Source organism: Xenopus tropicalis, chromosome 9 (genome assembly GCF_000004195.4).
Source record: "Xenopus tropicalis strain Nigerian chromosome 9, UCB_Xtro_10.0, whole genome shotgun sequence".
Taxonomy (NCBI): Eukaryota; Metazoa; Chordata; class Amphibia; order Anura; family Pipidae; genus Xenopus; species Xenopus tropicalis.
In genome coordinates, this window is record NC_030685.2 from 7,733,825 (window position 1) to 7,757,397 (window position 23,573).

Sequence of the window (23,573 nt, forward strand, 5' to 3'; positions counted from 1 at the left end):
CCCTTCCCAGAGGCTATTATCCCCCCACTGCTACTATAGGCACCATCTCTCCCTACTATACTATGACAATTCCGATGCCAGTCATTGAAAAGCTGTGGAATAACCCTACTGTGCCACACATACCATAGTGTAAGGCTCAGATACCTTTGTACACACTGGAAGGTTTATAGCCAAAGTAGAAGAACAATTTGCACGCACAGGTTTTCTTTTATTTCCATTCCTATATAAAACAGAAAGGGTCATTGGCATCTTTACGATTTGTTTATATCTGGATATAACCTGTTACACAATAGGACACAACAAGGTGCCTGATATATATGGGAGTGAGTGAGATATTAAATCCATAAAGGCTGAGCGCCCATGTGTTGCTCCATCTCTCCTACTGACATTAGTGACACAGGAAGACAGTGACAAACATGGAGCTCACTGAGACCTTTCTGCTCCTGCTGGGTAAGTAGGAATATACTGGGCCCGGATTATGTGTTTAAAGGTCCATGTTGGGGACAATAGTTCAGTTTTGATGACACGGACTCAGCGCTGAGTAGCGACGGCTATTAGTGATGGTCAGACCAACCCGAAATCTTTGGGACCCGCACAGAGATAATGATGTCATTTTCCCGTCATTATATGGCACAGGAATCAGACATGGGGATAAAGGGACAGACTTGTTCAGTGCTGGGAAACTGTGCTTAAACTAGTTGTAAACTCTGCTGAAATGCACTTCTCAACCAAACTTTACAAATCCCAGAATAATGTAACATATAATGAAGGGTGAGGCATGCTGGGAGCTGTAGTCCAGCAACATCAGGGTTGTATTCTTAAAGCAATATTGCACAATAAAACTTTCCCAGCTCTCTAGGGCCCGCATTGGCAGCATTGAAATGCAAAAGAATCCTCCAATGAGAATCCCAGCTGATCTGTATAAATCTGGCTCCCTGTTCTCTGTTCCTGCAAGAATTATCAATAAGACTGGAAATAACTCAAACCAGTTTAAGTGTAACCGGTTAAACCAGCTGATCGTGTTATTCCACCTGAATACACCAAGTGCAGTATCTCGGTCCGCGGGGCAGATTTGATCGTGACTTTTTCCATTTTTATTCCTATCAATGCGATTTTGTGCCAAGATTTATATCATCATATTTTTAATTGGCCTTCATTATTTATTTCTTATAGATTTTACATTATTTTCTTTCATTTTATACATCTTTCCGACTTGGGGGGTCGCTGACCCCGGCAGCCAAACCCTATTGCTCTGTGAGACTCCAGTATTATTGTTATTGTTACTTTTCATCACTTATTTCTCTTTTCTGCTCCGCTCCTATTCATATACCAGTCTCTCATTCAAAGCAATGCCCGGTTGCTAAGGTCATTTGGACCCTAGCAACCTGCTAAAACTCCAAACAGAAAAGCTGCTGAACAAAAATTGAAATAGCTAAAATACTGCAAATAATAAAAAACGAAGACCAATTGCAAATTGTCTCAGAATATTACTCTCTACAATGGTTTGAATAGGAATAAATTGGTTCTTATTAGTTAGACAGGCAATAGACAGCCCCCAACAAGACCAGGAAGAACAGTTACTATGCCTGGGAAGAACCTGCCACTCACTGCCCATGTATGGAGCACTTCTGCCCCGGGGTATCCAGGTTGAGGTGTAATTAGGTTTTTCGTCAACTTTTATAGCAAAACAGGGTGGGGGGGCAGTGGGACAGCATCATGGCTGGGTTTACTTCCCCTTTAAACAAGAACGGCAGTGAGCAAAGTGCAACAAACATGATTTACTAACCCAGCTTGAGAATTTACAAGTCTATAAAAGATATGTTGGTGAGTCCCTATTCAGAGAGAATGGGTCTCAGTACCCTTTAGCCCCCATTGTTTAGGTGTGAAATGCTGGTGAAAATACGTGGAAAAGCAGATAAATCTAAGGGTGAAGACACACTGGGCTACTAGTAGCAGCTACTTGTCACGGCTACTAAACATCAGAAAATCTCCTGCCATAGACAATACTGAGAATTGCCTCTGCTAAACACACGTAGAGACAGTTATCAGTAAATGATCAGCATTGTCTGTTTTAGTAGCCGTGACAAGTAGCTGCTACTAGTAGCTCCGTGTGTCTTCACCCTTAGGGCTACTAGTAGCAGCTACTGTACTTGTCACGGCTACTAAACACCAGAAAATCCCCTGCCATAGACAAAACTGAGAATTGCCTCTGCTAAACACACGTAGGGACAGTTATCAGTAAATGATCAGCATTGTCTATATTAGTAGCCACGACAAGTAGCTGCTACTAGTAGCTCCGTGTGTCTTTGCCCTTAGGGCTACTAGTCATGGCTACAAAAATAGACAATACTGAAATACTGCAGCTGAAATCTGCCCTATGGCCACCTAAGGGCTCTGGTACACGGGGAGATTAGTCGCCCGCGGCAAAACTCCCTGCTCGCGGGCGACTAATCTCCCCGAGTTGCCTTCCCTCTGCCATCCCACCGGCGAACATGTAAGTCGCCGGCGGGATGGCAGACGCGGCAGCGCAATTTCGGGAAATCGCCGAAAAAGCCTCGCGAGTCTTTTTCGGCGATTTGCGCGAAATTGCGCTGCCGCGTCTGCCATCCCGCCGGCGACTTACATGTTCGCCGGTGGGATGGCAGAGGGAAGGCAACTCGGGGAGATTAGTCGCCCGCGAGCAGGGAGTTTTGCCGCGGGCGACTAATCTCCCCGTGTACCAGAGCCCTAAGGGTGAAGACACACTAAGCTACTTGTAGCAGCTACCTTCAGCAGTAAACTTCAGAAAATACCCTGCCATAGACAATACTCTGTAGAGACAATTATCAGTAAATGATCAGCATTGTCTATTTTAGTAGCCACAACAAGTAGCTGCTACTAGAAGCTCTGTGTGTCTTCACACTTAAGGGCGTGACACACGGGGAGATTAGTTGCGCCGTAACAAATCTCCGTTGTCGTGGGCGACTAATCTCCCCGCAATGCCATCCCACCGGCTAGAATGTAAATTGCTGGTGGGAGGGCATATGCGGTGCCGAAGTTGCCTTGAGAGGGAACTTCGGCAAATCGTGGCGTATGCCCTCCCACATTCTAGCCAGTGGTATTTGTCACGGCGCAACTTATCTCCCCGTGTGTCACAGCCCTTAAAGGAGAACTAAACCCTAAAATAGAAAATCATTAGAAATGCTGTATTTTGTATACTGACCATAGATATAAACATTCTGAACTTACTGCACAAGCCCAGAGGTTGAGAAGCCTAATTAAAGTAATGATTTATGCTTTCAAAGTTGTCCACAGGGGGCTGCCATCTTGTTACTTTGTTATACCATCTTCTGTAAGATCTGGCTCCTGCACATGCTCAGTTTGCTCTGGGAGGCTAAGCTTAGGGAACGTAGTAAATTATCAAAACAACAGCACAAAGCCAGTGGCTGCATTAATATGCAAAAGAATCCTCCAATGAGAATCCCAGCTGATCTGTATAAATCTGGCTCCCTGTTCTCTGTTCCTGCAATTGGAGTTGGGAGCATTAAGCACAGTTTCCCAGCACTGAACAAGTCTGTCCCTTTATCCCCATGTCTGATTCCTGTGCCATATAATGACGGGAAAATGACATCATTATCTCTATATGTAAGATAATATCAAAATGGCTGATATAGTGCTGGGAATCTAATCAGCATTCTCATTGGTCAATGCTCTTGTGTATATATTTTTTCCTTCAACCTCCATAGAGAACTAGGTGGAACCTACAAATGATCCCATTGGCACAGAGACACAGGTGCATCATGGGTACAGGTACATATAAACTAGCGCTGCCCTATTATACACATTTTATTACAGGATATCAATAAAAACAAGCTTTAGCTCAGTATTTAGACATAACTTGTTTACAACAGACTCCCAAATATTCCCATATCCCCACCCCCCAAAATATCAGCTCAGAAGATAATTGTGGCTTTTTCTAATCAAAACACATTCTGAATTCTATCCTTCTACAAATGACTCTCTCTAACACTTGCATTACACTGACCAAAGCAAAGGGTTGCTGAGCAGCCTGGGGGTTCCATACACAGCCTGTTTATAATAGTGAGAGCCCAAACTCTGAGCTCAGTGTCAGTCACTTTGCATCCTGGGAAGGAACATAGTGTTTGTGCAGAGGTTCCCCTGTACATATCATGTTGTTCTGCCTATACACCTACTGGCACAGTTTGGCCTCTCCCCGTGTGTAATGCACACAAACCCCCATGCAACTGCTTCATAAACACTTTGAGGGAAGTTATTGGTCTGTTGTGTGGTTGTATACAAAAACAAAAAAATTAGAATAAAGGAAAACAAAAGCAAGCAAGCCCCAGTGCTAAAGCCAGTAATATTCTGTACCTTAGCCATGGGGGGGAGTGTAAGGTGCATATACAGTCACTGTATTACATACAGACAAACCTTTCCAATGGGAAAGTTTATTCCCAGAGGGGCTGTTGGGTAATAGCAAAGTGACTGAAACTTTTGTCACAGCTTCTGCCTCTGTTTCCAACCTTTGTAACTTATATTTGTTACACAGCTCAGTATTTGGAATCATTACAAGGTGGAAAGAAAAGCCACACTAAGGATTCAGCTAAAGTCTCGCCCCAAGCTCAAAGGGCCTTTAGTTTTTAAGAGAGCGGCCAGACAGGACTGTGATTGGTTGGCTAGTATGCATGTTTAATAGTGACCAGACCAAGCAGGCAGGGAAAGAAGAATATTGTGAGTCGATCCCTAAGCTCAGGTCAGTGACATCAGCCAAGAGCAGACTGAGCATGTGCAGTAGTTGGGCAAGGCAAAAGATGGAGAGCTACTGTGGACATCTTCAGGGGCATGAATCTTTATTTCTATAGAGCTTTGGGGATATTGGGCTGATGCAAGGGCCCAAAACACATAGATAATCATTTCTAGCCATATTCATTTTTAGGCTTTAGTTGTCCTTTAATGTGTTATAGCAGAGGCAATTCTCAGTATTGCCTATGGCAGGGTATTTTCTGGAGTTTAGTAGCCATGAAAAGTAGCTGCTACTAAGTAGCTCTGTGTGTTTTATCACTAAAGGTGCCCCGTCCACCCATGTATGGGCACCCCCGACAGGCCTATCTGACCAATATCTGGCCTAAAAATTATCCAGATCTCAATCGGGCAGGTTTGAATTTCTGGTAGATCAGGGGCCGCATCGGCTCATCAATGGGGTCATCAGACCAGAAGCGCCTCTGCCCTAGGGCCAAAACGATCGAATTAGCCCGATATCGCCCACCTTAGGCTGGAGAAGGTCTCACCAAACAAGCAGATCTTACAGTGTACAACCACCTTTAGGGTGACACTGGGAGTGGGCAGTTGCTGCACCCTGAGGCAACTTTTGAAGATGTCACCGATGATGTCAGCCCCATTGTTTACAAACAAGGAAATAATCTTCTGATCAGAACCCACTTTCCAACCACATTCACCTGCAACGACCTGGGGAGAGAAGAGGAAATCTGCCCCATTGCTTCCCGCTCTACTGGAGAAATGAATCACCGTGACTAACAAGCCCGTGTTATACTGGTCGGATTAGCAGCGAATCAGAGTTCTCTCTATAAGCAGAGAATTTGCTGTTTGTATATTTTCCCATCTGGCCGTGCTCATAGAGCTGGGAAAGTTTTATTGTGCAATATTGCTTTAAAAATACAGCCCTGATGTTGCTGGACTACAGCTCCCAGCATGCCTCACCCTTCATTATATGTTACATTATTCTGGGATTTGTAGTCCAGCAACAGCTGAGTAACGTTTGGTTGAGCCGCGCTGTGCCGCAGGGTTTATATAAATATATATCAGACTAAGTGGTTAGACAGCAGGTTCTGTTGGGCCTATGGATGATATTTTTGCTGCTAAACTCTGTAACCCCGACGTTTCTCTCCCCCAGCCTTTGTCTCCCCCACAATTGTAAGTACAACTCCTGCGCCTCCGTCTTGTGGTTCCCCATTGGTCTCAAGTAGGATAGTGGGCGGGACTGATGCCAGAGAGGGGGCGTGGCCCTGGCAGGTCAGTCTGCGCTACAGAGGGTCCCACATCTGCGGGGGGTCCGTGATTGGCACTCAGTGGATTCTGACTGCCGCCCACTGCTTTGGAAAGTAAGAAATGTATTATTATTTCTCATATTATTATGTTGGGTTGAAAAACCTTATTCTTCCACTTCTTATTCTTAGCGCCCCCATTTTCTAAACGCTACTCCTCCTACAGTTTTAGGGGTACAACACCCAAACTCTCCACACTTCTTCGCCCTATAGCGGAGCAGGTTGCTAGTGATTTTCCAAGCGATCCCGCCCCCCCCCCCATGCGACATTTGTTGGGTGACCCCAATGTGGGAGGAGCCAACAACAGCCAATCAGATGTCACCCATTGACTTTAATGGGGAAATTGAAACTGCTGCCAATCTTACAGCTTTGAGGCTGCACTTCCCAAACCTGAATCACATAGTCATGGGGTCAGCCTGAATGAAAATATTGTATTTGTTGGATGCCCAAAAGCCAATCAGCCAATCAGTGGGTGGAGCCACCAACAGCCAATCTGTTTCCGCCCATTAGAAAAAGTGGGTGGAGACAACAACGATCAATGCATGGAAAATGGCTTTGTGCCTCATCATGTAGCATGTGGTTGGCTTCCTGGGACTGGATAGTGCTTCGTTGAATGATCCATGCTGAATGTTTTATTTTACAGTTCCCAGTCCCCATCAGACTATGAAGTTCGGCTGGGCGCCTACCGGTTGGCTGAGACAAGTCCCAATGAGATCACAGCCAAGGTGGATAGAATTATCATGCACCCCCAGTACGATGAATTAACTTATTTTGGAGATATTGCCTTAATCAGACTAACGAGCCCCATCGATTACACCGCGTACATCCTACCTGTCTGCCTGCCTTCAGCATCTAACAGCTTTACTGACGGAATGGAATGCTGGGTAACTGGATGGGGCAAAACTGCCTTTAATGGTGAGTGTCTAAGCCATCAAGTGACCTCCCATTTTATAACCAACCACTTTCTTCCCCCAGTGTCATTGTTGGTCATTGGCAATAAGTAGTCCTTGATTTATTATATCAGTTCTGAACTGTAAACTCTCTGAAAATGAGATTTCTTGTATCTCTTCAGTGAATCTACCATTTCCTGGCACCCTGCAAGAAGTGATGACCCCACTCATTAACAGGACAAGATGTGACCAAATGTACCACATTGACTCCCCGGTCAGTGCCAGTAGTGAGATAATTCCGTCAGACCAGATCTGTTCTGGATATTCCGATGGGGGAAAAGACTCCTGTAAGGTAGGTCTGATGTCTTCTGCTCCACCATTTCTCATCAAGGGGATGAAAACCCAGCCATGATGCTGCCCCACTGCGCTCCCTAGTGTTGCTATAGAACTTGCCAAAAAGCAAAATTATAGATGCAGTCGCTGGCTGTGGAGATTTGGGGAAAGGTTTTATTGTGCAATATTGCTTTAAGAATACAACCCTGATGTTGCTGGACTACAGCTCCCAGCATGCCTCACCCTTCATTATATGTTACATTATTCTGGGATTTGTAGTCCAGCAACAGCTGAGTAACGTTTGGTTGAGCCGCGCTGTGCAGCAGGGTAGCTAAACACTACAACAAATCCTCCTTTCTGTCTTGCAGGGAGACTCAGGGGGGGCCCTTGTCTGTAAAATACAGAGAGTCTGGTATCAAATCGGCATTGTGAGTTGGGGAGATGGATGTGCCATTGCCAACCGACCTGGAGTTTATACCCTGGTGCCGGCCTACCAATCATGGCTCTCCTCATACAATGCAACAGAAAATACAATCAACGTAGACAATTCGGGCACCACAACAGCAGCAACCACCACACGGAGGGCAACCGTGACAACTGCATCTTCCGCATCATCTTCTGCATCATCATCTCCCGCATCATCATCTCCCGCATCATCTCCCGCATCATCTCCCGCATCATCATCTCCCACATCATCATCTCCCGCATCATCATCTCCCACATCATCATCTCCCGCATCATCTCCCGCGTCATCTTCCTCAAGTAAATCTGCCTTCCTGCCCGGTGCTTCCTGCTCTGTATCAGGCTCATAGCGATGGCTAAGGACTAAGCTACATCTAGTAAATACTGTAACAGCTGGGGCTTCTTATGATTGCAGCCATTCTGTTACTACCAGAAACATAAGATAAAAAAAAAGTTTTATTGTGCAATATTGCTTTAAGAATACAGCCCTGATGTTGCTGGACTACAGCTCCCAGCATGCCTCACCCTTCATTATATGTTACATTATTCTGGGATCTGTAGTCCAGCAACAGCTGAGTAACGTTTGGTTGAGCCGCGCTGTGCCGCAGGGTTTATATAAATATATATCAGACTAAGTGGTTAGACAGCAGGTTCTGTTGGGCCTATGGATGATATTTTTGCTGCTAAACTCTGTAACCCCGACGTTTCTCTCCCCCAGCCTTTGTCTCCCCCACAATTCTAAGTACAACTCCTGCGCCTCCGGCTTGTGGTTCCCCATTGGTCTCAAGTAGAATAGTGGGCGGTACTGATGCCAGAGAGGGGGCGTGGCCCTGGCAGGTCAGTCTGCGCTATAGAGGGTCCCACATCTGCGGGGGGTCCGTGATTGGCACTCAGTGGATTCTGACTGCCGCCCACTGCTTTGAAAAGTAAGTGTCCCTTTTTCTCAATGGAATTTTAAAGGGAGGGTTCACCTTTAAGTTAACTTTTAGTAGCTTATAAAATGGCTCATTCTATGCAACTTTTCCGTTGGTCTTTATAATTTGTTTGTTATAGTTTTTCAATTATCTGCTGTCTTCTTCTACCTATATCCAGCTTTAAATTGGGGGTCACTGACCCCGGCAGCCAGAAATCTCTTGTTACGCGAGGCAACAGTTTTATTGTTAATTCTCATAAATTATTTTTGTATTCAGCCCCTCTCCTATTCCTATAACAGTCTCGCATTCAAACCACTCCCTGGTTGCTAAGGTAATTTGGACCCTAGCAACCATATAGCTGCTAAAACTCCAAACAGAAGAGCTGCTGGACAAAAAACGGAAATAACTAAAAAACTACAAATAACAGAAAATGAAGACCAATTGCAAACTGTCTCAGCATTGTGGGTTAGGCAGTCCTTTTGGGGTGTTGCACTAATCATTCGCTGGAAAAGGGCTTTGAGCATCATCTTTTATATGTAGGGACACTAAACCCAACCGTAAAGCTGTCCCACTGCACCCCTAGTTCTCTATAGAAGTTGATGAAAAACGTAATTACACATGGAAACCAATTCCCCAATGAGAATTCTACTGACCCAAAACTTAATTATAAATGCAAGAGAAGTGACCAATGAGAATGCTGATTCCCAGCACTGTGTCAGGCCCCTTGCTGGTACCTTACATATAGAGATAATGATGGCATTTTCCCGTCATTATATGGCACAGGAATCAGACATGGGGATAAAGGGACAGACTTGTTCAGTGCTGGGAAACTGTGCTTAATGCTCCCAACTCCAATTGCAGGAACAGAGAACAGGGAGCCGGATTTATACAGATCAGCTGGGATTCTCATTGGAGGATTCTTTTGCATTTCAATGCTGCCAATGCGGGTCCTAGAGAGCTGGGAAAGTTTTATTGTGCAATATTGCTTTAAGAATACAGCCCTGATGTTGCTGGACTACAGCTCCCAGCATGCCTCACCCTTCATTATATGTTACATTATTCTGGGATTTGTAGTCCAGCAACAGCTGAGTAACGTTTGGTTGAGCCGCGCTGTGCAGCAGGGTTTAGTGACCCCTCAAGAATAAATGTTCTTCTTTTCTTCTACGTCAATGAAACAGGACAATGTGGCACCTTGTGGAATAACATAAATTACATTATTTGGTTTCCTTGGACAGGATAGTGCTTCATTGAATGATCCATGCTGAATGTTTTCTTTCTACAGTTCCCAGTTCCCATCAGACTATGAGGTTCGGCTGGGCACCTACCGGTTGGCTCAGACAAGCCCCAATGAGATCACATACACGGTGGATAGAATTATTGTGAACTCCCAGTTTGACAGTTCAACTCTATTTGGCGACATTGCCTTAATCAGACTAACGAGCCCCATCACCTACACCAAGTACATCCTACCTGTCTGCCTGCCTTCAACATCTAACAGCTTTACTGACGGCATGGAATGCTGGGTAACTGGATGGGGAACAATTTCCTTATATGGTGAGTGTCTAAGCCAATAAGTGACCTATTTTGTGACAAAGTTTTGTTTAAATTATCTTCTTTCCCCAGTGTCATTCAAATGCAGGACAATTCACCAATGAGAATTCTACTGATCTAAAACTTAATTATAGATGCAAGAGAAGTGACCAATGAGAATGCTGATTCCCAGCACTGTGTCAGGCCCCTTGCTGGTACCTTACATATAGAGATAATGATGGCATTTTCCCGTCATTATATGGCACAGGAATCAGACATGGGGATAAAGGGACAGACTTGTTCAGTGCTGGGAAACTGTGCTTCATGCTTAGATTTCTCGTTTCTCTTCAGTGAATCTACCATATCCTAAGACCCTACAAGAAGTGATGACCCCACTCATTAACAGGACAAGATGTGACCAAATGTACCACATTGACTCCCCGGTCAGTGCCAGTAGTGAGATAATTCCGTCAGACCAGATTTGTTCTGGATATTCTGCTGGGGGAAAAGACTCCTGTAAGGTAGGTCTGATGTCTTCTGCTCCAATATTTCACATCAACAATCTTAAAGGGGTTGTAAACCCAGCCATGATTCTGACAAAAAACATAATTAAAGATTATTTTATAGATTGTTTTGGGCCCTTGTACCAGTCCAAAGCCACCAAAGCTCTATAGAAATAAAGCCCCATGCCCCTGAAGGTGCCCACAGTAGCTCTCCATCTTTTGCCCAACTACTGCACATGCTCAGTTTGCTCTTGGCTGATGTCAGTGACCTGAGCTTAGGGATCGACTCACAATATTCTTCTTTCCCCTGCCTGCTTGGTCTGGTCACTATTAAACATGCATACTAGCCAACCAATCACAGTCCTGTCTGACTACTCCCTAAAAAACTCAAGTCCTACTCTGGCACTTTAAACTTGGGGAGAGACTTTGGCTGAATCCTTATTGTGTGACTTTTCTTTCCACCTTGTTACAAAGGATAGAAACATTGATAGAACCTAGAGACACTGAATTCAGCACAATTATTTTAAACCATAAAAATAGGTTAATTCTATCACTTATATACCCTATACCCCTCCCACATATGGGGACAAACATAACAAAATACACAACTTATTGTATACAAATCAAAGTCAATTGAGATTCCTGCACTGACCGGTTATTATATAGAGAACACAAGTTATGGCTAAAGTTTCAGTCACTTTGTTATATAAAACAGTCCCTCTGGGAATAAATTGTCACATTGTCCCCCATGTCCAATGTACAGAGCATTATTGGCTTTAGTTGTGGGAATATGAACAAATAACCTCTCATTGGGGTTTGCATTGGGGTTTGCCTACTAAAAAAAAAAAAATCACCTAAACATAAAATAAACCCTATAGGATTGTTTTCCCTTATTTTATTAAAAGAAAGTCTATGGGAGATGGCCTCCCTGTAATTCAGAACTTTCTGGATAATGGGTTTCCCCATAACTGTCAGTTTTGCGTCACATGATGCTGTATTGTTTGAGGAACATCTCAAGGCCCTTCCAACTGGATGTCTACCTTGTAGCCTTCACTTGCCTTATAATCAGATGGAATTGCCCATCCTGCAGAGCAGAGGTCTAAAACTTATCAGGGCCAGGAATGTACCATCTTAAAAACCTTTATTTTTGCAGGGAGACTCCGGAGGACCCCTCGTCTGTAAATTACAGGGCATTTGGTATCAGATTGGCATTGTGAGTTGGGGAGAAGGATGTGCCATAGCCAAACGACCCGGTGTTTATACCCTGGTACCTGCTTACTACTCATGGGTCATTGCAGAAGAAAATACAGTTAATGTAGATAGTATTGGCACAACCAATAGTCTACCCACAACAACCACCACTGGCACCACCACATCCACCACCACCACCACTGGCACCACCACCACTGGCACCACCACATCCACCACCACCACCACTGGCACCACCACCACCACCACTGGCACCACCACCACCACACAGGGGTACAATAGGTCCTCCCCATCTTCCTTAAATAAATCAGTCCACCTGATTGGTGCCTGTTCCTTTTTATTAATCTGGCTCATTGTGGTGGCTGAGGGCCAATGAAAGTTTGGGATTTCTTATCGTCGTAGCCACTCCTACCTGGAACATAAAGAATATCTCAAGTCTAGATCCAAGATGGCGGCACCTCCGCTGTTTTCTGGAGCACATATTTGTATCCAGTCTTATAGACATGATTGTGCTTTCTGTGTAATTTAATAAACTGATTTATTTACCTTGATCTCCACAGCAAGAGTTATTCTTACACTGAATTTCTTTAAACATAGAAAAACTATGTCATTGATAGTCATTGATCTGAATCTGAATGTATCTATAGTACCATATCCTAATATATCTATATAGGCACCATCGCTCCCTACTATACCTGCTATCCCACAGCCGCAGTCCCTTCCCAGAGGCTATTATCCCCCCACTGCTACTATAGGCACCATCTCTCCCTACTATACCTGCTATCCCACAGCCCCAGTCCCTTCCCAGAGGCTATTATCCCCCAACTGCTACTATAGGCACCATCTCTCCCTACTATACCTGTTATCCCACAGCCCCAGTCCCTTCCCAGAGGCTATTATCCCCCCACTGCTACTATAGGCACCATCTCTCCCTACTATACCTGCTATCCCACAGCCCCAGTCCCTTCCCAGAGGCTATTATCCCACTGCTACTATAGGCACCATCTCTCCCTACTATACCTGCTATCCCACAGCCCCAGTCCCTTCCCAGAGGCTATTATCCCCCCACTGCTACTATAGGCACCATCTCTCCCTACTATACCTGCTATCCCACAGCCACAGTCCCTTCCCAGAGGCTATTATCCCCCCACTGCTACTATAGACACCATCTCTCCCTACTATACCTGCTATCCCACAGCCCCAGTCCCTTCCCAGAGGCTATTATCCCCCCACTGCTACTATAGGCACCATCTCTCCCTACTATACCTGCTATCCCACAGCCCCAGTCCCTTCCCAGAGGCTATTATCCCCCCACTGCTACTATAGGCACCATCTCTCCCTACTATACCTGCTATCCCACAGCCCCAGTCCCTTCCCAGAGGCTATTATCCCCCCACTGCTACTATAGGCACCATCTCTCCCTACTATACCTGCTATCCCACAGCCCCAGTCCCTTCCCAGAGGCTATTATCCCCCACTGCTACTATAGGCACCATCTCTCCCTACTATACCTGCTATCCCACAGCCCCAGTCCCTTCCCAGAGGCTATTATCCCCCCACTGCTACTATAGGCACCAACTCTCCCTACTATACCTGCTATCCCACAGCCCCAGTTCCTTCCCAGAGGCTATTATCCCCCACTGCTACTATAGGCACCATCTCTCCCTACTATACCTGCTATCCCACAGCCCCAGTCCCCTCCCAGAGGCTATTATCCCCCCACTGCTACTATAAGCACCATCTCTCCCTACTATACCTGCTATCCCACAGCCCCAGTCCCTTCCCAGAGGCTATTATCCCCCCACTGCTACTATAGGCACCATCTCTCCCTACTATACCTGCTATCCCACAGCCCCAGTCCCTTCCCAGAGGCTATTATCCCCCCACTGCTACTATAGGCACCATCTTTCCCTACTATACCTGCTATAACACAGCCCCAGTCCCTTCCCAGAGGCTATTATCCCCCCTCTGCTACTATAGGCACCATCTCTCCCTACTATACCTGCTATCCCACAGCCCCAGTCCCTTCCCAGAGGCTATTATCCCCCCCACTGCTACTATAGGCACCATCTCTCCCTACTATACCTGCTATCCCACAGCCCCAGTCCCTTCCCAGAGGCTATTATCCCCCCACTGCTACTATAGGCACCATCTCTCCCTACTATACCTGCTATCCCACAGCCCCAGTCCCTTCCCAGAGGCTATTATCCCCCCACTGCTACTATAGGCACCATCTCTCCCTACTATACCTGCTATCCCACAGCCCCAGTCCCTTCCCAGAGGCTATTATCCCCCCACTGCTACTATAGGCACCATCTCTCCCTACTATACCTGCTATCCCACAGCCCCAGTCCCTTCCCAGAGGCTATTATCCCCCCACTGCTACTATAGGCACCATCTCTCCCTACTATAGCTGCTATCCCACAGCCCCAGTCCCTTCCCAGAGGCTATTATCCCCCCACTGCTACTATAGGCACCATCTCTCCCTACTATAGCTGCTATCCCACAGCCCCAGTCCCTTCCCAGAGGCTATTATCCCCCCCACTGCTACTATAGGCACCATCTCTCCCTACTATAGCTGCTATCCCACAGCCCCAGTCCCTTCCCGGAGGCTATTATCCCCCCACTGCTACTATAGGCACCATCTCTCCCTACTATACCTGCTATCCCACAGCCCCAGTCCCTTCCCAGAGGCTATTATCCCCCACTGCTACTATAGGCACCATCTCTCCCTACTATAGCTGCTATCCCACAGCCCCAGTTCCTTCCCAGAGGCTATTATCCCCCACTGCTACTATAGGCACCATCTCTCCCTACTATACCTGCTATCCCACAGCCCCAGTCCCTTCCCAGAGGCTATTATCCCCCCACTGCTACTATAGGCACCATCTCTCCCTACTATACCTGCTATCCCACAGCACCAGTCCCTTCCCAGAGGCTATTATCCCCCCACTGCTACTATAGGCACCATCTCTCCCTACTATACCTGCTATCCCACAGCCCCAGTCCCTTCCCAGAGGCTATTATCCCCCCACTGCTACTATAGGCACCATCTCTCCCTACTATACCTGCTATCCCACAGCCCCAGTCCCTTCCCAGAGGCTATTATCCCACTGCTACTATAGGCACCATCTCTCCCTACTGTACCTGCTATCCCACAGCCCCAGTCCCTTCCCAGAGGCTATTATCCCACTGCTACTATAGGCACCATCTCTCCCTACTATATCTGCTATCCCACAGCCCCAGTCCCTTCCCAGAGGCTATTATCCCCCCACTGCTACTATAGGCACCATCTCTCCCTACTATACCTGCTATCCCACAGCCCCAGTCCCTTCCCAGAGGCTATTATCCCCCCACTGCTACTATAGGCACCATCTCTCCCTACTATACCTGCTATCCCACAGCCCCAGTCCCTTCCCAGAGGCTATTATCCCCCCCACTGCTACTATAGGCACCATCTCTCCCTACTATACCTGCTATCCCACAGCCCCAGTCCCTTCCCAGAGGCTATTATCCCACTGCTACTATAGGCACCATCTCTCCCTACTATACCTGCTATCCCACAGCCCCAGTCCCTTCCCAGAGGCTATTATCCCCCCACTGCTACTATAGGCACCATCTCTCCCTACTATACCTGCTATCCCACAGCCCCAGTCCCTTCCCAGAGGCTATTATCCCACTGCTACTATAGGCACCATCTCTCCCTACTGTACCTGCTATCCCACAGCCCCAGTCCCTTCCCAGAGGCTATTATCCCACTGCTACTATAGGCACCATCTCTCCCTACTATACCTGCTATCCCACAGCCCCAGTCCCTTCCCAGAGGCTATTATCCCCCCACTGCTACTATAGGCACCATCTCTCCCTACTATACCTGCTATCCCACAGCCCCAGTCCCTTCCCAGAGGCTATTATCCCCCCACTGCTACTATAGGCACCATCTCTCCCTACTATACTATGGCAATTCCGACCCTACTGTGCCACACATACCATAGTGTAAGGCTCAGATACCTTTGTACACACTGTAAGGTTTATAGCCACGGTAGAATAAAAATCTGCACAGACAGGTTTTCTTTTATTTCCATTCCGATATAAATCAAAAAGGGCTATTGGCATCTTTACGATTTGATTATATCTGGATGCAACCTGTCACACAATAGGACACAACAAGGTCCCCAATATATATATATATATAAAGGGGAGTGAGTGAGATATTAAATCCATAAAGGCTGAGCGCCCATGTGTTGCTCCATCTCTCCTACTGACATTAGTGACACAGGAAGACAGTGACAAACATGGAGCTCACTGAGACCTTTCTGCTCCTGCTGGGTAAGTAGGAATATACTGGGCCCGGATTATGTGTTTAAAGGTCCATGTTGGGGACAATAGTTCAGTTTTGACAACACGGACTCGGGCAGAGATAATTATATCATTTTTCCCTTCATTATATGGCACAGGAATCAGACACTTAACCTGGTTTGAGTTATTTCCAGTCTTATTGATAATTCTTGGGACTGAGCCAGGATCTAGTGTTAAAATATTCATTTGCCCCCCTTCTATATGCATTAAGCATAGAACCCCTTGCTTGGAGGGTTAACCTCCAAAACACAAACGACAAAATTTCTCTCATTGCAGACGATGTCTTGCTGACACTGACAAATCCACTGATCTCTCTTCCAAACCTACATAAGATATTGGACACTTATAGCAAGCTTTCCAACTACAAAGTCAGCAAGACACAAGCATTACCATTAAATATCTTGCAACATCAATTGCAACACTTACAGACTTCCTTCCACTACAAGTGGCAAACAGCATTGATCTCTTACCTGGGGACACATATTACGCCAACATACACACACCTATTTAGTCATAACTTTACCCCCTTAATACAACAGGTTAAATCTCTACTGCAGAAATGGTCCAAATACTCTCTATCCTGGTTTGGCAGAATTTCCGCTATAAAAATGACTATTTTACCGAAATTCCTATATCTTTTTGAGACCCTTCCCATACCGGTTCCCTCCAAAACTCTCAAACTCTTACAAACTCTTATGTCATGACTTTCTATGGGGCCATCGTAGACACTGAATCCCTAAAAACACTTTGAGTCCCATCATTTAGCAGATACTACGAAGCTGCCCACGTTAGACAATTGTTGGCATGGACAAAAAGACTATCCAGTGCAATATGGGGACACATTGAGAATGCCCAACTGAAAACAGGTCACCTAAACCATTTCCTCTGGGCAATCCCCCACTGTACAATGGAAAAGGCTACTCTTCTATCCTCGCCACAGTCAAATGTAAAAAGACTTGGGGAGCAACACAAGCACCATAAAAGTTCATGGAGGAGCCAAATAAGGGCTGTGATTGGCTATTAGGCAGCCTCTATGCACCCTATCAGCTTACAGGGGCTTTATTTGGTAGGAAATCTTGTTTTTATTCAACCAAAACTTGCCCCCAAGTCAGGAATTCAAAAATAACTCCCTGGTTTGGGGGCACTGAGAGCAACATCCAAGGGGTTGGGGAGCAACATGTCCCTGAGCCACTGGTTGGGGATCACTGCTCTTATGCAACCCAGATTTCAGCCTGGGATGCACTCTAACTTCATTAGTAAATGGTTAGACTCTGGAATTCAGAACCTAGCTGATTTACTAAACCCCTTTACCAAAGAGGTCAGAACATATGAAGAACTTAAGTAAAAATCTAATCAGAATGCTTTAAAACTCCACGAATATCTTCAATTGCGACAGTCTGCCAAACCCTACAGTGACAAGGCTAAATTAACTACTCTCACCTCATTTGAGTCAATTGCTAAAAAGGGCCTCCTATCTCCCTCAACCCCTATCGGGGGGAAGATTGGTCCCTTTTTTGGGGAAATGCAAAAAGAATAATAACCTGCTCAAGACAGAAAGAACACATTTATAAGATTCTTATGCTTTGGTACCATACCCCAGCCAAACTGCATAGTTTGTTCCCCACCCATTCTCCATTATGTTGGAGGAATTGTGGGGAGATTGGTACCCTCCCGCATATTTTCTGGTCCTGCCCAATGATATCTCCACTATGGTCAGAAATCTCTGGACTAGTGATGGGCGAAATGTTTCGCCAGGCATGGATTCGCAAAACGGATGAAAAAATTTGCCATGGAAAAATTCGCCGGACGTCCAAAAATTGTCGCCGGCGTCAAAAAAGAATAGTCGCAGGCGTCAAAAGAATAGCTGCACGACGAAATAATAGCCGCGGGTGCCGAAATAATAGCCGCGGGCGACAAAATAATAGCTGCACGACAAAATAATAGCCACGGGCGACAAAATAATAGCCGCGGGCGACAAAATAATAGCCACGGGCGACAAAATAATAGCTGCACGACAAAATAATAGCCACGGGCGCCGAAATAATAGCCGCGGGCGACAAAATAATAGCTGCACGACAAAATAATAGCCACGGGCGACAAAATAATAGCCGCAGGCGACAAAATAATAGCTGCACGACAAAATAATAGCCACAGGCGCCGAAATAATAGCCGCGGGCGACAAAATAATAGCTGCACGACAAAATAATAGCCACGGGTGACAACATAATAGCCGCAGGCGACAATTTTTTTTTGTCGCACAACATTTTCGCTGTTTCGCGAATTTTTCGCCGTTTTGCGGATCTTTTGAAAGATTTGCGACTTTTTCGGCGAAGCGAAACGGAACAGATTCGCTCATCACTACTCTGGACTACTGAGCCAGGTATTACGGAACCCTGCACCGATTCTGCTAGGTAAACCATTCCCAAAAACCAGCAAACCATATCAAACATTAATCAGTCATGTTTCAACAGCTACCCCGGATTTCAATAGCTGCAAGCTGGAAAACTCCAGCCCCCCCTATTTTAGCTGAAATTCATTTAATTACTGTTTAATGTACAATCAACATTGTTAAGACTAATAAAATATACAAATATTCATTTGTGTTATGTCAGGTTTTGACAATTGACAGTAGTTAAATAATATGGGTTAAAAAAAAGACCAACGTTCACCAAGTCCAACCCTTTAAAATGAACCCTACACACACCAACCTATCCATACACTCACATAGACTAATTGTTCATTTTAGTATCACAATATCCGTAGATCTTATGCTTTTTCAAGAAAACATCCATCCTTATATATCCATTACATATAGAGATAATGATGTCATTTCCCCGTCATTATATGGCACAGGAATCAGACATGGGGATAAAGGGACAGACTTGTTCAGTGCTGGGAAACTGTGCTTAATGCTCCCAACTCCAATTGCAGGAACAGAGAACAGGGAGCCAGATTTATACAGATCAGCTGGGATTCTCATTGGAGGATTCTTTTGCATTTCAATGCTGCCAATGCGGGCCCTAGAGAGCTGGGAAAGTTTTATTGGGCAATATTGCTTTAAGAATACAACCCTGATGTTGCTGGACTACAGCTCCCAGCATGCATCACCCTTCATTATATGTTACATTATTCTGGGATTTGTAGTCCAGCAACAACTGAGTAACGTTTGGTTGAGCCGCGCTGTGCAGCAGGGTTTATATCCCCTTTAAAGCGTTGGTATTATTTAACTACTGTCCAAGTGTCAAAACCTGACATAACACAAATGAATATTTGAACCCCTTACACTAGATCCATGCTCAGTACCAAGAATTATCAATAAGGCTGATAATAAGTCAAACCAGTTTAAGTGTAACCGGTTAAACCAGCTGATCATGTTTTTCCACCTGAATACACCAAATACCGAAACTCGGTCGGCGGAGCAGATTTGATCGCGATTTTTATTTCTATGAGTGTGATTTTGTGCCAAGACTTATCATAGATAAAAGGAAGCTGATAAGTTTTTTTTTTTATAATATTTTTCTTAAAGGGGCGGTTCACCTTCACGGTAACTTGTATGTTGTAGAATGGCCAATTTTAATTCTAATTTTAATCCCTTTAATTTAATCCCTTCTTTATTTATTTCTTATAGATTTTACATTATTTTCTTTCATCTTCTACATTTTTCTGACTTCTAAATGGGGGTCGCTGACCCCGGCAGCCAAGAAACTTTTGCTCTGTGAGGCTCCAGTTTTATTGTTATTGTTACTTTTCATGACTTGTTTCTCTATTCTGCTCCGCTCTTAATAATATACCAGCCTCTCATTCAAAGCACTCCCTGGTTGCTAAGGTAATTTGGACCCTAGCAACCTGATAGCTGCTAAAACGCCAAACAGAAAAGCTGTTAAACAAAAAGTGAAATAACTAAAAAAAAACTACAAATAATACAAAATGAAGACCAATTGCAAATTGTCTCAGAATATCACTCTATATATTTTTTTGTGTGAATAGGAATAAATCGGTTCTTATTAGTTAGACAGGCAATAGACAGCCCCAACAAGACCAGGAAGAACAGTTACTATGCCTGGGAAGAACCTGCCACTCACTGCCCATGTATGGAGCACTTCTGCCCCCGGGGTATCCAGGTTGAGGTGCAATTAAGTTTTTCGCCAACTTCTATAGCAAAACAGGGTGGGGGGGGGGCAGTGGGACAGCATCATGAAAATTTTGTTGTAAGGGGCCCTGTGATTTCTGATGGCGGCCCTGATGAAGACACACAGAGCTACTAGTAGCAGCTACTTGTCACGACTACAAAAATAAATGTCTCTAAGGGTGGCCATACACTGTGTGAGTAACGTTTGGTTGAGCCGCGCTGTGCCGCAGGGTTTATATAAATATATATCAGACTAAGTGGTTAGACAGCAGGTTCTGTTGGGCCTATGGATGATATTTTTGCTGCTAAACTCTGTAACCCCGACGTTTCTCTCCCCCAGCCTTTGTCTCCTCCACAATTGTAAGTACAACTCCTGCGCCTCCGTCTTGTGGTTCCCCATTGGTCTCAAGTAGAATAGTGGGCGGTACTGATGCCAGAGAGGGGGCGTGGCCCTGGCAGGTCAGTCTGCGCTACAGAGGGTTCCACATCTGTGGGGGGTCCGTGATTGGCACTCAGTGGATTCTGACTGCCGCCCACTGCTTTGGAAAGTAAGAAATGTATTATTATTTCTCATATTATTATGTTGGGTTAAAAAACCTTATTCTTCTGCTTCTTCTTAGCGCCCCCATTTTCTAAATGCTACTCCTCCAACAGTTTTAGGGGTACAACACCCAAACTCTCCACACTTCTTCACCCTATAGCAGAGCAGGTTGCTTGTGCTTTCCTAAGCCATCTTGCCCCCCCCCCCGGGCAACATTTGTTGGGTGACACAATGTGGGAGGAGCCAACAACAGCCAATCAAATTTCACCCATTTTAAACTGCTGCCAATCTTACAGATTTGAGGCTGCACTCCTCAAACTTGACTCACATAGTCATGGGGTCAGCCTGAATGAAAATATTGTATTTTTTGGATGCCCAAAAGCCAATCAGCTCCCGCCCATTAAATTTCACTGGTTTATATTTAAACTGATGCCATTAATTGAGTATTAATTTCAAGTTTGTTAATGGAGAAGGAAAGGTAAAAACTCAGTAAGCTTTATCAGAAAGGTCTATGTCAATACAGCCATAAGCACTCACAGAAACGCAGCACTGAGTCCTCTATCAAAAGAAACAGGATTTCTTGTCTCCTTCCTTGTTTCTCTAATTCCGGAGCCAGAGTCTGTGCAGCTCTCTCCTCTCTCCCCTCTCCTGCTCCTCCCTCCCTCCCTCAAGAATGCTACGAACTCCCTCCCCTAGGGAGGGGTCTTGGTCTCGGTGCGGGAGCGAGGCATTATGGGAACTTTCTTTACACAGCTCAGCAATTTTTTTTCCTATGAGGATTCTGATCATCTGAACGGGAGAAATATGGGGAGACTTAAGGGCACTATTGAGAGAACTGAAGGTATGCCTGCAGCGTGGGATTAACTCTTTATTAGCCTTTCCTTCTCCTTTGCAAAGTTAGTCACTGGGTATTTGTGGTTCAAAGTTAGAAAAAGTGGGTGGAGCCACCATCAATGACATAAGAGAATGGGGCAGCTTGTGGAGTAACATAAATTATAAATGATATATTAGTTGGCTTCCTTGGACAGGATAGTGCTTCATTGAATGATCCATGCTGAATGTTTTCTTTCTACAGGTCCCAGTCCCCATCAAACTATAAAGTTCGGCTGGGCGCCTACCGGTTGGCTCAGACAAGCCCCAATGAGATCACATACACGGTGGATAGAATTATTGTGAACCCCCAGTATAACAGCTCAACTCTATTTGGCGACATTGCCTTAATCAGACTAACGAGCCCCATCACCTACACCAAGTACATCCTACCTGTCTGCCTGCCTTCAACATCTAACAGCTTTACTGACGGCATGGAATGCTGGGTAACTGGATGGGGAACAATTTCCTTATATGGTGAGTGTCTAAGCCAATAAGTGACCTCCTATTTTGTGACAAACCACCAGTATCTTCCCTCAGCGTAAGATGCAAGGCAATTTACCAATGAGAATTCTACTGATAACAACCTCATTATAAATGCAAGAGCAGTAACCAATGAGAATGCTGATTCCCAGCACTGTGTCAGGCCCCTTGCTGGTACCTTACATATAGAGATAATGATGTCATTTTCCCGTCATTATATGGCACAGGAATCAGACATGGGGATAAAGGGACAGACTTGTTCAGTGGTGGAAACTTAATTATAGATGCAAGAGAAGTGACCAATGAGAATGCTGATTCCCAGCACTGTGTCAGGCCCCTTGCTGGTACCTTACATATAGAGATAATGATGTCATTTTCCCGTCATTATATGGCACAGGAATCAGACATGGGGATAAAGGGACAGACTTGTTCAGTGCTGGGAAACTGTGCTTCATGCTTAGATTTCTTGTTTCTCTTCAGTGAATCTACCATATCCTAAGACCCTACAAGAAGTGATGACCCCACTCATTAACAGGACAAGATGTGACCAAATGTACCACATTGACTCCCCGGTCAGTGCCAGTAGTGAGATAATTCCGTCAGACCAGATTTGTTCTGGATATTCCGATGGGGGAAAAGACTCCTGTAAGGTAGGTCTGATGTCTTCTGCTCCATCATTTCATCAGCATTCTTAAAGGGGTTGTAAACCCAACTATAACACTGTCCCACTGCGCCTCCTAGTTTTGCTATAGAAGTTGCCAAAAAACATAATTATAGATGGAAGAAAATTCACCAATGAGAATTCTATAGACAAAAAACTTCATTATAAATGCAAGAGAAGTGACCAATGAGAATGCTGATTCCCAGCACTGTGTCAGGCCCCTTGCTGGTACCTTACATATAGAGATAATTATGTCATTTTCCCCTCATTATATGGCACAGGAATCAGACATGGGGATAAAGGGACAGACTTGTTCAGTGCTGGGAAACTGTGCTTAATGCTCCCAACTCCAATTGCAGTGCAGTGGGGTTGACATTCCCTTTAACCCTGTGGAAGACCTGAGTATGGCAACTCCTGGGTTTCAAATGTCTGATATTGTATTTTATTTCTGTTTCTGTTTCTATGACCAGAAATTCCTCCTCTGGCAGCAGATCTCTGCAATAAATGCCCCTTTCTGTCTTCCAGGGAGACTCGGGGGGGGCCCTTGTCTGTAAAATACAGGGAGTCTGGTATCAAATCGGCATTGTGAGTTGGGGAGTTGGATGTGCCCTTCCCAACCGACCCGGC

General features: G+C 45.2%; 2 protein-coding genes across 2 annotated transcripts; both read left to right on the forward strand.

The window, feature by feature from the left end:
• The first annotated feature begins 355 nt into the window (after positions 1-355).
• Positions 356-12,454, forward strand: prss36 (serine protease 36). Its single transcript, NM_001005710.1, has 9 exons — positions 356-450; positions 5,912-6,119; positions 6,706-6,977; positions 7,135-7,304; positions 7,654-8,047; positions 8,466-8,673; positions 9,944-10,215; positions 10,543-10,712; positions 11,848-12,454. Exons 1-9 carry the CDS (start codon positions 417-419, stop codon positions 12,277-12,279), a joined length of 2,160 nt encoding a protein of 719 aa, NP_001005710.1. The 5' UTR covers positions 356-416; the 3' UTR covers positions 12,280-12,454.
• A 3,744-nt stretch (positions 12,455-16,198) lies between these two features.
• On the forward strand, positions 16,199-23,500 carry LOC116407647 (serine protease 27-like). Its single transcript, XM_031893378.1, has 5 exons — positions 16,199-16,232; positions 20,732-20,939; positions 22,008-22,279; positions 22,766-22,935; positions 23,417-23,500. Exons 1-5 carry the CDS (start codon positions 16,199-16,201, stop codon positions 23,498-23,500), a joined length of 768 nt encoding a protein of 255 aa, XP_031749238.1.
• The last annotated feature ends 73 nt before the right edge of the window (positions 23,501-23,573 follow it).

Coding starts and splice junctions, on each gene's coding strand:
- prss36 (NM_001005710.1), top strand. CDS start 417: ATGGAGCTCACTGAGACCTTTCTGCTCCTGCTGG. Junction 7,305..7,653: donor GGGGAAAAGACTCCTGTAAG/GTAGGTCTGATG, acceptor TCTGTCTTGCAG/GGAGACTCAGGGGGGGCCCT. Junction 10,713..11,847: donor GGGGAAAAGACTCCTGTAAG/GTAGGTCTGATG, acceptor TTATTTTTGCAG/GGAGACTCCGGAGGACCCCT.
- LOC116407647 (XM_031893378.1), top strand. CDS start 16,199: ATGGAGCTCACTGAGACCTTTCTGCTCCTGCTGG. Junction 16,233..20,731: donor GACCTTTCTGCTCCTGCTGG/GTAAGTAGGAAT, acceptor TCTCTCCCCCAG/CCTTTGTCTCCTCCACAATT. Junction 20,940..22,007: donor GCCGCCCACTGCTTTGGAAA/GTAAGAAATGTA, acceptor TTCTTTCTACAG/GTCCCAGTCCCCATCAAACT.